The 13,093-nt window shown below is 44.4% G+C and overlaps 1 protein-coding gene across 1 annotated transcript in view; it reads right to left on the reverse strand.

The window, feature by feature from the left end:
- Positions 1–13,093, reverse strand: part of PTPRJ (protein tyrosine phosphatase receptor type J) — a 173,341-nt gene that overhangs the window by 3,850 nt on the left and 156,398 nt on the right. The window contains exons 21-23 of the mRNA XM_086677409.1: positions 10,083–10,202; positions 4,481–4,641; positions 2,619–2,754 (exon numbers count right to left, since the gene is read on the reverse strand). Coding sequence (XP_086533535.1) covers positions 2,619–2,754; positions 4,481–4,641; positions 10,083–10,202 — 417 coding nt within the window. The remainder of the gene's footprint in view (positions 1–2,618; positions 2,755–4,480; positions 4,642–10,082; positions 10,203–13,093) is intronic.

Consider the following 13,093-nt stretch of genomic DNA (forward strand, 5'->3'; position numbering starts at 1 on the left):
CCACCCTCAGGCAAGCTCGTCAGAATATGCAGGTAGCCATTAAAAAAAGGAAGAGGAGGGGCGCCTGGGTGGCGCAGTCGGTTAAGCGTCAGACTTCAGCCAGGTCATGATCTCGCGGTCCTGGAGTTCGAGCCCCGCGTCAGGCCCTGGGCTGATGGCTCAGAGCCTGGAGCCTGTTTCTGATTCTGTGTCTCCCTCTCTCTCTGCCCCTCCCCCGTTCATGCTCTGTCTCTCTCTGTCCTAAAAATAAATAAACGTTGGAAAAAAAAAAAAATTTAAAAAAAAAAAAAAAAAGGAAGAGGAAAAAGGTATATGCTGAAAGATATCCAGGGTGCTATAAGAGAAAAAAAAAAAAAATCACAGGGCAGAATTAGATATAACATAAAATCCAATGAAAAAAAATATTCCATGTGTCAATATCCAAGATATATAAAAAACACCTACACAACTCGACAGCCAAAAAACAATCTGATTAGAAAACGGGCAGAGGAATTTAATAGACACTTCTCCAAAGAAGACATATAGATGGTCCACAGACACATGAAAAGATGCTCAACATCACTCATCATCAGGGAAATGCAAGTCAAAACCACCGTGAGATATTACCTCACACCTATCAGAAGGGCTAGTATCAAAAAGACAAAAAACAACAAGGACTGGAGAGGATGTGGAGAAAAGGGGACCCTTGTGCACTACTGGTGAGAATGTAAATTGGTACAGCCACTAAGGAAAACAATATGAAAGTTCCTCAAAAAATTAAAAACAGAAATACAATTGTGATCCAGTAAGTCCACTACTGGGTATTTACCCAAAGAAAACAAAACACTAATTGAAAAAGATACGTGAACCCCTATGTTTGTTGCAGTATTTTTTACAGTAGCCAAGATAGGAAAGCAACCCAAGCAGCCATCAATAGATGATAAATAAAGACGTGGTATAAATATGCAATGGAATATTACTCAGCCATAATAAAGAATGAGATCTTGCCATTTGTGACAACATGGATGGACCTAAAGGGTATTATGCTAAGTGAAATAAGTCAGACAGAGAAAGACAAATACCATACGCTTTCACTTATGCATAGACTCTAAAACTCAAAACAAACACACAAAAAAGCAGAAACAGACCCATAAATACAGAGAATTGGTGGTTACCAGAGGGGAGGGGAGGGGGGAGATGGGCAAAATGGGAAAAGGGGAGTAGGAGGAACCGGCTTCCGGTTATGGAATGAATTAAGTCACGGGGATGAAAGGCACAGCGTATGGAATACGGTCAATGGTACTGTAATAACCTTGTGTGGTGACAGATGGTAGTTACACTTATGATGAGCAGAACATAACATATAGACTTGTTGAATCACTCTGTTGTACACCTGAAATGAATGTAACATTGTGTGTGTGTCATCTGTACTCAGTTTTTTTTAAAGAGCACCAGCCATAACAACAAAAAAAAAGTACTGTGTGTGTGCGTGTGTACATGTGTTTTTCTACAGATGTACATAAAGAAACCTATAGTGATATACACAAACTGTAAGCACTGGCTACCTCTAGGGAAGAAAAAGTAAAAGAGAAAAATACATTCTATATAATCCTGTTTTGTTAGATGTCTTAATATGAACAAGTTTACATTATCTTCAAACTACAAAAAAAAAGGACCAAGAAAAGAATTTGTGGGCAGGTATAAGATTTCTGTGTTTCTTCAAAGGAGATAAAAGACTGAGTTCTACTCTACATAATTATAGCAGGAAAAAAAAAAATTCTCTTCTGACCAACACAGGAGGTGAATTCTACACTTTCTTCCACAACCATGCTGGTCGCCCAAAAGCACACGATGTACCCAGGCCTCCAGAACATTCCCTGCTAGACTCAAAAACATAGCACATATTCATGGAGTTCTAAATTGGTACAGGGCGACAGCCTGATACAAAATTAATATTCTGCTCTCATCCCAGTCAAGACACATTCCTTCCTACAGCATTGAAGAAGGCGATTTCCCAATATATTTGCTGAGAACATGACTTGAAAACAATGTTTGTCAGGAACATTTCAGGGAAAGCCGAATCCAATGGGTCTTACCCAACTGACATTGTAGATACTAAGCATGAAGTTTCTCAGCTGGCCAGCCGTCCCCCGGGGACTATGATAATTGATGTTCTTTTACATTCACAGGGCTAGGTGAGGATACACTGCTATATGAACATTACGCCTATTTCATTCACATTGCTAACATTTGAGAAGTCCGTTTCATCAGCTTGTTTTAAGGATGGTCAGACCTTCTCAGAAACAAAGCATGAAGATACCAGTTTTAAGAGTTTACAACCCGGAAGCCAAAGTTCAGAGAACTGCTAAGATTATTTGATGAGTTAGTGGCCGCAAGGAAAGGAATCCAGGTATGATCTTGGTGTGTACTGTTCCATTGCTGGTATCACTACCACCGTATCACCATATCGGATAATTCAATCGCAGTTAAGGATCTAAAAGAAATCCAGTGTTACCTCACAGCCCAGAACCAGAAAGACCTAGAAGGGTGAAGTGTTTCAACACAAGTATGTGACATGATGCAACCTTTTGAAAACAGGATTGAAAAAGCGGACTGCCAGACACAGAGCTCGGCCTCACCTCTGTTTGCACCATTAAAGGCCTGTGCATTCTAAGGTCATACACAATCCCATACACATCCACAGTGTTCTCGTTCTCTATCTGGTAGATAAGACGATCGATGGCAATGAACGTGCCTGTCCTTCCAACCCCAGCACTGAAGAAAAAAAGACATGAACACATCACCATAGGTTACCTCTAACCTAAAATGCTCAAATGTGCATTTGTGCGTGTATCTTGCTCCCCTCCACTATCAATGCCCAGGATCATGAAACATTTGCTCAGCTAAAACCTCAGCAAATTGGATTACACTAGTTTGGGACTGGGACCCAAACCCTAAAGTTCATTTTGCATCAAATATCACAAATAAAACCTCTTGCTAGAGCGGCTTGAATCTCAGTCCCATTCAAGTTATTAACCATAACCCAGGATGGCAAGTTTCATCAATTTGTTCCCCATAGGGCAACAAAGCCCCTCTTCATCTTTCCTAAATTAATTGCTTTAGCCTAAAAGCTAGCTAGTTGTCTTATTGGGCTAGAGCAGGAAGTGGGGACAAACTTTTTCTGTAAAGGACCAGATAGTAAATATCTTTGGCTTTGCACACTAAATGATCTCTTTCTGCCATTTTAGCATGAAAGTAACTAGAGGCAATATGTGAACAAACAGGCATGGCTCTGTTCCAATACAACTTTATTCATAAAGGGATTGTGGTAATAGTTTCACAGGTGTATACTTGCCTCCAAACTCATGCAGTTGTATACATTAATTTATGTACAGTTTTGTATGCCAAAAAAAAAAATGTTTTAAATAAATCAATAAAATGAACTAAAACTATGCATTTCAACTTCACTAAATAACAAACTAAAATGCTGAATGAAGAAAGCAGGTTGCAGAATGATGTCTACATCATAAAATCTGGCAAAAGCTTAAAGCTATATAAAACCACAGATATACATACATATGTAATAAAATATAAAAGCATACAAGGGAATGATTCAGATCAACTTTAGAACCACGTTTAACTGTGTAAGGACACTGATAAGTAGCAACTTTATATCTGGAACATATTATTAACAAAAAGAAACATGGCCTCATGCCATAGTTTATTAGATTATTACTCTATATTTTTGTAAGGTTGAAATATCTTTTTTTAAATTTTTTTTAATGTTTATTTATTTTTGAGACAGAGGGAGACAGAGCGCAAGAGGGGGAGGGGCAGAGAGAGAGGGAGACACAGAATCTGAAACAGGCTCCAGGCTCTGAGCTGTCAGCACAGAGCCCGATGAGGGGCTTGAACCCACGAACCGTGAGATCATGATCTGAGCTGAAGTCAGATGCTCAACCGACTGAGCCACCCAGACCCCCCTAGGTTGAAATATTTTATAAGAAAATGTCATAGGGGCACTTGGGTGGCTCTGTTGGTTCAGCATCTGACTCTTGATCTCGGCTCAGGTCATGATCTCACGGTATGTGAGTTCGAGCCCCGTGTCAGGCTCTAGGCTGACAGTGCAGAACCTGCTTGGAATTCTGTCTCTCCCTCTCTCTGCCCCTCCCCAACTTGTTCTCTCTCTCTCTCTCTCTCTCTCTCTCTCTCAAAATAAATAAATAAACTTAATAAAATGTTGTAAGTAAGATATAAATTAGAATATATTATAGTCTTAAAAAAAACACAGGTAATCTACCAGGTCTGGCCCATGGTTATAGTTTGCCAACCCCTGTTCTAAAAGCCTCAGGGCTTAGGGAATAAGTCCATGGTCCCTTATCCAAACCTTTCTTAAATTTCCAAATGCCTGTTGCATTCCCTCTCACGCCTTGCTTTTCTAAAGTGTCCGCATTTATAATGGCGTTTGAAATCGGTCCTACATGGAGCGCCATCTGCATACCTGCAATGCACCAGAATGGGAGACTCAGGAGGACTCTGCTTCATGTAGTCACGGACAAGGTACCGAAAATTGATGAGCAGGTCGGTGGTGTCGGGAACGCCGTGGTCCGGCCAGGAGGTGAAATGAAACTGTCGCAGAGGGTGACTCTCACTTGTCTGGAGCTAAGAACCCAGGAAAGAGAAAAGGGCACGTGAAATGGAGCAGCACCCGAAGGCTGAGCCGCATGGGATAGCTGACGGGTAGCTACAGAGGAGTGGTTACAACTAACAACTGCAACGTTACATTGGTACAGCAACTGAGAAAGTGCTTGCTCACCAAATCCCCACAATGTGCCCAAGAGGGAGGGTTTATCATCCCCTTTAACGATTCTGAAAAGTGAATCAACTCCCCCCACTCAGCCTAGATGCGGTACAAGTGCATCATCCTCTGATCCTGAGTTCAGATCTTCCTTTCCCACTACAGGTGCCTGCCAGTAATGCACTCACAGTCTCACAGTCCTATAACTACACCTTCTTAGAGCTTCATGAAGCTCGTCCCTGAGCCCACATGGGAAGGTCATCAACCAAAACACCAAAAATGAACTATACTGATGCAACTCTGATAATCAGAACCTTTGGGGCGAGAGCTGCCTCACAATCCGTGAGCCTTCCGGAGAGTCTCACGAAGCGACAGGCAACTGGCGAGCACCAAGGAAGTATTTAGAATTGCAAGAGTTTGAGAAAAGACCATCCCCCCTCAAAGAAAAAAAAAAAGAAAGAAAGAAAAAGAAAAAGAAAAAAGCATCTATTTCAACATCAGACAACAGGAAGTGGATCTCGTTAGAACAGTTAGTTACGACACAGACTAGTTTCCTACCGCAGATTGAAGCATGTACCTTTTGTCATCAGAACTCCACCCAGGCTGGGCCATTCCTGCCCTGGATTCAAGTGTTCTCACTACGTCCACCCCCGGCACTGACCTCACCCACATACCTACATCTGGACTGCAGGCATTTCCATGTCCTTTATGACAGCTACCTTTTGAAGCTTTTTTTTTTTTTTTTGTATATATGTTATAAAAGCAGTGTATTCACATTGTTCAAAACATGGAAAAGAGTAGAGAAAGGGGCAGAGTGAGGGACAGGGTACTAGGAAGTCTCATACACACAAAGGTGACGTTCACAAATTTAACCGAAAGTATTGATCCAAAGAAGGAAAGCAGTTATGTGGGATAAGGAGAGGGAGGGGTGGGGGGAGTTCAGACCTTTCAGTATTTATCTCTGTAGAGGGGCAAGGGGGCTCAGGTTAGGGGTGGCAGTCAAAGGAAACTTTTAGTTCTATCTGTTGCCTTCCCGCTTTTATTTTTTTAAATTTTTTTTTTCAACGTTTATTTATTTTTGGGACAGAGAGAGACAGAGCATGAACGGGGGAGGGGCGGAGAGAGAGGGAGACACAGAATCGGAAACAGGCTCCAGGCTCCGAGCCATCAGCCCAGAGCCCGACGCGGGGCTCGAACTCACGGACCGCGAGATCGTGACCTGGCTGAAGTCGGACGCTTAACCGACTGCGCCACCCAGGCGCCCCGTCTTCCCGCTTTTAAAAAAGAAAATAGATCTGGGGCGCCTGGGTGGCTCAGTTGGCTAAGCGTCCAACTTCGGCTCAGGTAATGATCCCACAGTTCATGGGTTTGGGCCCCACGTCAGGCTCTTATGCTGACAGCTCGGAGTCTGGAGTCTGCTTTGGATTCTGTGTCTCCCTCTCTCTGCTCCTCCCTTGCTTGAACTCTGTCTCTCTCTCTCTCTCTCTCAAAAATAAACATTTTTTTAAAAAAAGGAATGGATTCATGCATTTTGTGTAATCAAAAATTACTATTTTACTAAATGCTATGTGGTATCCTGGATTCGATCCACAGGATCGGGCTTTAGCGGAAACAGGAACAGGAAAGGGCTTTAGCAGAAAAATGTGAAACCCAAATGAAGTCTGGAGTTTAGTTAACAAAAATGGTAACAGGGGCGCCTGGGTGGCGCAGTCGGTTAAGCGTCCGACTTCAGCCAGGTCACGATCTCGCGGTCCGTGGGTTCGAGCCCTGCGTCGGGCTCTGGGCTGATGGCTCAGAGCCTGGAGCCTGTTTCCGATTCTGTGTCTCCCTCTCTCTCTGCCCCTCCCCCGTTCATGCTCTGTCTCTCTCTGTCCCAAAAAAAATAAATAAACGTTGAAAAAAAAATTTTTTTTTAAATAAATAAAAAAGAAAAAAATGGTAACAGTCACGGTAATTTTCTTTAAATAATGTGGACAATTCCACCCGTGATTTCCCTCCACAAGGGTGAACCCCTAGCACTGAAAGCAACAAAGGATAATCCAATCTGTTTTAAATGGACGAAATCTATAGAAATAAGTATATTTTAAGGGCTTCTCAACTACTATTATCAGCGTGTGATAACAGCTTGGACAGCACTTCCAGAGGAGGAATTGAAATGTTAACTGAAACCAGGACATCTGAGGCACAGCCAATCAGTAAAGAATTAATACTTCTGGGGGCGCCTGGGTGGCGCAGTCGGTTAAGCGTCCGACTTCAGCCAGGTCACGATCTCGCGGTCCGTGAGTTCGAGCCCCGCGTCAGGCTCTGGGCTGACGGCTCAGAGCCTGGAGCCTGTTTCCGATTCTGTGTCTCCCTCTCTCTCTGCCCCTCCCCCGTTCATGCTCTGTCTCTCTCTGTCCCAAAAATAAATAAACGTTGGAAAAAAAAAAAAATAAAAAAAAAAAAATAAATAAAAAAAATAAAAAAAAATTAATACTTCTGTATCCGTGACTTATGGAATCTTCAACCTAACCTACCAGCACCCCCATAAAAGTCAACACCACTGAATCTACTCCCAGGCTTTTCTTTTGTGCACTATTCACAATATGCATAAAATTTTGTCTGCTGGTATGTTTCACTTAATTGCATTCTCACATCTCCTCATGGTAATTATGCAGTCTACACAGCCATCATTTCTAATAGCTAAATAATGATACACTGCACGATAACCTATAGTTTAGTTATCCATCCTCCAAAAGCTAGAAATTTGCACGGGTTCTAAATTTTCCTCTGTTATAAATAGTGCTGAGACTCCTCTTTGTGAATAATAAGCCTTGTCCTATATTTCGGATTATTTCTTTAAGACAGAGTCTCAAACTTGGAACCACCAGATCAAAGGAGAGTGGTCATTTTTATGCTTCCGATATAAACTGCAGAAGGGTTATACCAATTTACACGCCCACCAAAAGATATCAATGTTGCTTCATTGTCCCTAACCACCCTTAAGAAAAAAGGCAGGGGCACCTGGGTGCCCCACTGGGTGACTCAGTGGGTTAAGCGTCTGATTCTTGATTTCCCCTCAGGTCATGATCTCACGGTTCATGAATTCGAGCCTCGCATCGGGCTCTGTGCTGACAGCGTAGATGGAGCCTGCTGGGGATTCTCTCTCTCCCTCTCTCTCTCTGCCCTTCCCCCACTGATGCTCACTCACTCTCTCTCTCAATATAAATATATAAACTTTAAAAGAAAGAAAAAAAGGACACATAATCTGCTGACACAATGTAATTGGATTTTTCAAATAACCTTTGGGGGTTAAGGCCATGTGCATACGCCCTGAAATCCAATTAATGTAACTGCTCTCATAAACTGCTCCCAAGGCACACTGCCATTCCTGGTAACACATCTGCAAGTAAATAATCCAAAAGGGCCTTGATTTGTAGCAAAAACTCTATGAGCAAGTCACCTGAAGATAGAAGGAACAGTTACTGCTGCTGATCCATTCTCTTACGATCCATTTCGTTTAGGAATAATTTATGGGGGGGGGGGGGGGAAGGAAGGGGGAAGGGAAAAGGGAAGGGAGAAGGAAGGAAAGGAGGAAAGGAAGGAAGGAAGGGAGGAAGGAAGGGAGGAAGGAGAGGGGGGAAGGGAGGAGGAAGGGGGAAGGGAAAAGGGAAGGGGGAAGGAAGGAAGGAGAGGGAGGGAGGGAGGGAGGGAGGAAGGAAGGAAGGAAGGAAGGAAGGAAGGAAGGAAGGAAGGGGGAAGGGAGGGAGGGAGGGAGGGAGGGAGGGAGGAAGGAAGGAAGGAAGGAAGAAGGGGGAAGGGGGAAGGGAAAAGGGAAGGGGGAAGGAAGGAAGGAAGGAGAGGGAGGAAGGAAGGAAGGAAGGGAGGAAGGAAGGAAGGAAGGAAGGAAGGAAGGAAGGAAGGAAGGGGGAAGGGGGAAGGGAAGGGAGGAAAGGAAGGAAGGAAGGAAGGAAGGGAGGGAGGGAGGGAGGAAGGAAGGAAGGAAGGAAGGAAGGAAGGGGGAAGGGGGAAGGGAAGGGAGGAAAGGAAGGAAGGAAGGAAGGAAGGGAGGAAGGAAGGGAGGGAGGAATGAAGGGAGGGAGGGAGGAAGGAAGGAAGGAAGGGAGGAATGAAGGGAAGAAGGAAGGAAGGAAGGAAGGAAGGAAGGAAGGAAGGAAGGGAGGAATGAAGGGAGGGAGGGAGGAAGGGAGGGAGGGAGGAAGGGAGGGAGGGAGGAATGAAGGGAAGAAGGAAGGAAGGAAGGAAGGAAGGAAGGAAGGGAGGGAGGAAGGAAGGGAGGGAGGGAGGGAGGAATGAAGGGAGGGAGGGAGGGAGGAAGGAAGGAAGGAGAGGGAGGAAGGAAGGAAGGAAGGAAGGAAGGAAGGAAGGAAGGGAGGAATGAAGGGAGGGAGGGAGGAAGGAAGGAAGGGAGGAATGAAGGGAAGAAGGAAGGAAGGAAGGAAGGAAGGAAGGAAGGAAGGGAGGGAGGAAGGAAGGGAGGGAGGAAGGAATGAAGGGAGGGAGGGAGGGAGGGAGGAAGGAAGGAGAGGGAGGAAGGAAGGAAGGGAGGAGGGGAGGGAGGAAGGAGAGGAAGGAAGGAAGGAAGAAAGGAAGGAAGGAAGGAAGGAAGGAAGGAAGGAAGGAAGGAAGGGAGGGAGGGAGGAATGAAGGGAGGGAGGGAGGGAGGAAGGAAGGAGAGGGAGGAAGGAAGGAAGGGAGGGAGGAAGGGAGAAAGGAAGGGAGGAATGAAGGGAAGAAGGAAGGAAGGAAGGAAGGAAGGAAGGAAGGAAGGAAGGGAGGGATGAAGGGAGGGAGGGAGGAGAAAAAGAAACAGACTGACAAATAGAACAAACTGGTGGTTGCCATAGGGAAAGTAGGTCAGGGGATGGGTGAAATAGGTGAAGGGGACTAAAAGGTACAAACTTCCAGTTATAAAATAAATAAGTCACAGGGATGAAAAGTACAGTGTAGGGAATATAAATGCTATATGGTGACAGATGGTGACTACACTTATTACAGTGAGCGCTGTGTAACATGTATAATTGTTGGGTCACTGTGCTGTACCCCTGAAACTAATATAATATTATATGTCATCTATACTTCAATGAGAAGAAAAAAATAACTTATGAAATTTCTCTTAATACAGTAAAGCTAAAGAGTTGCCTTACAGTGTATGTAGATAGTTTTATTCCGTAAAAAGAGAGCAAAAGTATTTTTCTGATGCATAAAAAAAACACATTGGTTAACATCAACCTAAAAAGTATCACCCCAAAACTAATATATAGTCATCTTTTCTGAGACCTATCCATCTCAGCCTCTTACTTACATTTTTCACTGTGAAGTCTCTGATGGTCCATTGTGGAAGAACAATTTCTGAGGTCATTGCCACAGTTATGTCCCCATAGTCCTGAGCTTGCTTGGAGGGCCAGTATTCCTCACATTTGGTCTAGAATAAAATTGCATTTAAAAAAAAAAATTGGGTCACATCGTCTGTCATCACTAAAGCCTCAAAAGGGAGGCCAGATATTGAAAACTGGCATCAGAGGCGGGAGTTCTGTTTGACTCCCAAAACTGTTTTTTCATTTACAATTATTGCCAACTCTTTTAAAATTGGGAGGTTTGTCATAAAAATGCAGACTTCTGGCTTCTCTTGAGAAATCAGAAGATCCAGCCAACACTGAGCCCCAATTTCTGCATGAAAATGGACTTAGAGCAGAACAGACATTGTCCCTTCTCTGGGGACATAGTGTCAGCCAGTTCCACTTGGCCCCTAGAGCAGCCAGTCCATAACTATTCACTGGACTAAATTCAGACTGACCCATAACCCCTTGCAGCTAGAAGAAACGAGGACTTCGCCCAATACTTTTAGATCCACGCTAATTATAATACAAATACAGACACCAATAAAGAGAATCAAATCAAATCACTCTGGGCCTTTGATTTTCATAAGTTGGTGGGCAGATGTGAACAGAAATAAAAACCAGGAGGGGCGCCTGGGTGGCTCAGTTGGTTAAGTAGCCGACTTCGGCTCAGGTCATGATCTCTCGGTCCGTGAGTTCGAGCCCCGCATCGGGCTCTGTGCTGACAGCTCAGAGCCTGGAGCCTGTTTCAGATTCTGTGTCTCCCTCTCTCTGACCCTCCCCCATTCATGCTCTGTCTCTCTCTGTCTCAAAAATAAATAAATGTTAAAAAAAAAAAAAGAAATAAAAATCAGGAAACATCGGTTCTCCACGAATATCCAAATCCCCAGATTTGGTAAATGATTACACACACACACACACACACACACACACACACACACACACACACACACACCAGTCTCCCACTCTCTCTAACTTCTACAGGTGGCTTCTATAATCTAACTCACCTGGGAGGTCTGTTTTGCTTTAAAAACAGATGCCCAGGCCCCACCTCCAGAGCTGCAGACTCTGGTTGGGGACCTGTATTTTCAAGAAGATCCCAGTTTCTAGATCACTGCTCCCAGAAAGAACACACGTCTTGGACACTCAATGACATAGACCTGATGCTCAGCTCAGCCTCTTCCCAGCTGGGTTTCTGTTGCCACCCTGTAGGCAAGTTCTTAAACTCTCTGAGCCTCAGTTTCCCCATCGATACAATAATTATACAGGAGGGTTGTTATAGGAAAGAAATAACATAAATGGAGTATCTAGTGCAGAAAGCTCACTACCTCCCTTCCCTTGTCATCCAGAGTCAGTAAATCTACTTCCCTCCTGACTTTCAATACACAAGGGCACACCTAGGTTCATTCTCTTCATGTTCTCCATTAATTTAACTATGTCATGTTCATTTGTCTAACAGATATTTAACAGAATGTTCCATGTACCAGGCCTGAGCTCCACAACACCATAAAGTTTATCTGCATTCACAAACAAAGTTCTTTTGTTTGCACAACAGCCTATTCTCCGGATGCAAGGAGGTGGTGGAACCCAAGCTTCTATATCGCAAGCCCCGTGAAGGTGGGAACCAGTTCTTACCGTGTTTTGTGATCTTTCCCTCCCCCAGCCCCAGCCCCTAGCAGAGCACCTTACACATACTTGGGGCAGGATAAACATTCAAGTTAAATAAAGAACATTAAAAGAGGTTTCGGGGCACCTAGGTGGCTCAGTCGGGGAAGCATCCAACTCTTGATTTTGGCTCAGGTCACGATCTCACACTTCATGAGACTGAGCCCCATGTTGGGCTCTGTGCTGACAGCGTGGAGCCTGCTTGGGATTCTCTCTCTCTGCCCTTCCCCTGCTCACACACACTCTCTCTCAAAGTAAATAAACTTAAAAAAAATTTTTTTAATGGGGCTTCAATGGGTTCCCACAACCACCCAGGGCAGATCTGCTCCAAGTGCGCACTCCAGAGCAGCAGAAGCAGCCGCACCGAGAACTCTCCAAAATGCAGTTCTGGGGATCCCAGCCCAGACTGCCCAAACCAGAAGCTCTGGAGGCAGAACCACCCTCCAGGGGATTCTGATGGACTTTCAGGTCTGAGAAGCACTGGCCTAGGGAATGAATTCCTATTCCTCAGGTAACAAACCCACAGGAAAACATTCCCAGAGCAATGTTAGGTCCTATTCCTTGGGTACACAATTTCTGAAGTCAGCCTGTGTTTTTCAGGTCTTCTTAGATGCATTTATGGAGACATGGGATTTTATTACAAGAAGAAATCTTATCTTTGGTGGAAGCAGCCGGGGGGTTTCAGGCCATCACAGGAGAGAGGGGACTGCTGAGGTTTATCTGGGGAGAAGTCTGAGATTTGGGGTAAAGTAAGGGTTCCAAGGCTAAAAATTGGGTTTGATCACTGAGTTGGTCGAATCTATCATCTCACAGATGAACAAGCTGGATGCTTAGAGACACAGAGCTGAGACAGCCGGAGCCGTTTCTGCTCCGGACTGGGAGCTTTGCGCTGAGCGACCCCAACTCCTGTTCCTTGTAACTCTAGCCTCATGAACAGCCTCATGAACAGAGAACACTGATATTCATCCACAAAAGAAGGCAACACTAAAACTCTTCTTTGTTTAAACTGATTTTTAAGCGTTTCTCTTAGAAAAGAAAAATACAGAAAACGAGTTTCTAAGACTAGAGGTGATGTTTGGGGGAGTGTTTTCTTTAAAAAACAAAAATGCTTCTTAAGATATACTTTCACTGGGGCGCCTGGGTGGCTCAGTCGGTTGAGCATCCAACTTCAGCTCAGGTTCATGATCTCGTGGTTCGTGAGTTCGAGCCCCGTGTTAGGCTCTGTGCTGACAACTCAGAGCCCGGACCCTGCGTCAGATTCTGTGTCTCCCTCTCTCTCTGCCCCTGCCCCGCTCGTGCTCTCTCTCTGTCT

This window comes from Puma concolor, chromosome D1 (genome assembly GCF_028749965.1).
Source record: "Puma concolor isolate L17-30 chromosome D1, mPumCon1.1.hap2, whole genome shotgun sequence".
Classification (NCBI taxonomy): domain Eukaryota; kingdom Metazoa; phylum Chordata; class Mammalia; order Carnivora; family Felidae; genus Puma; species Puma concolor.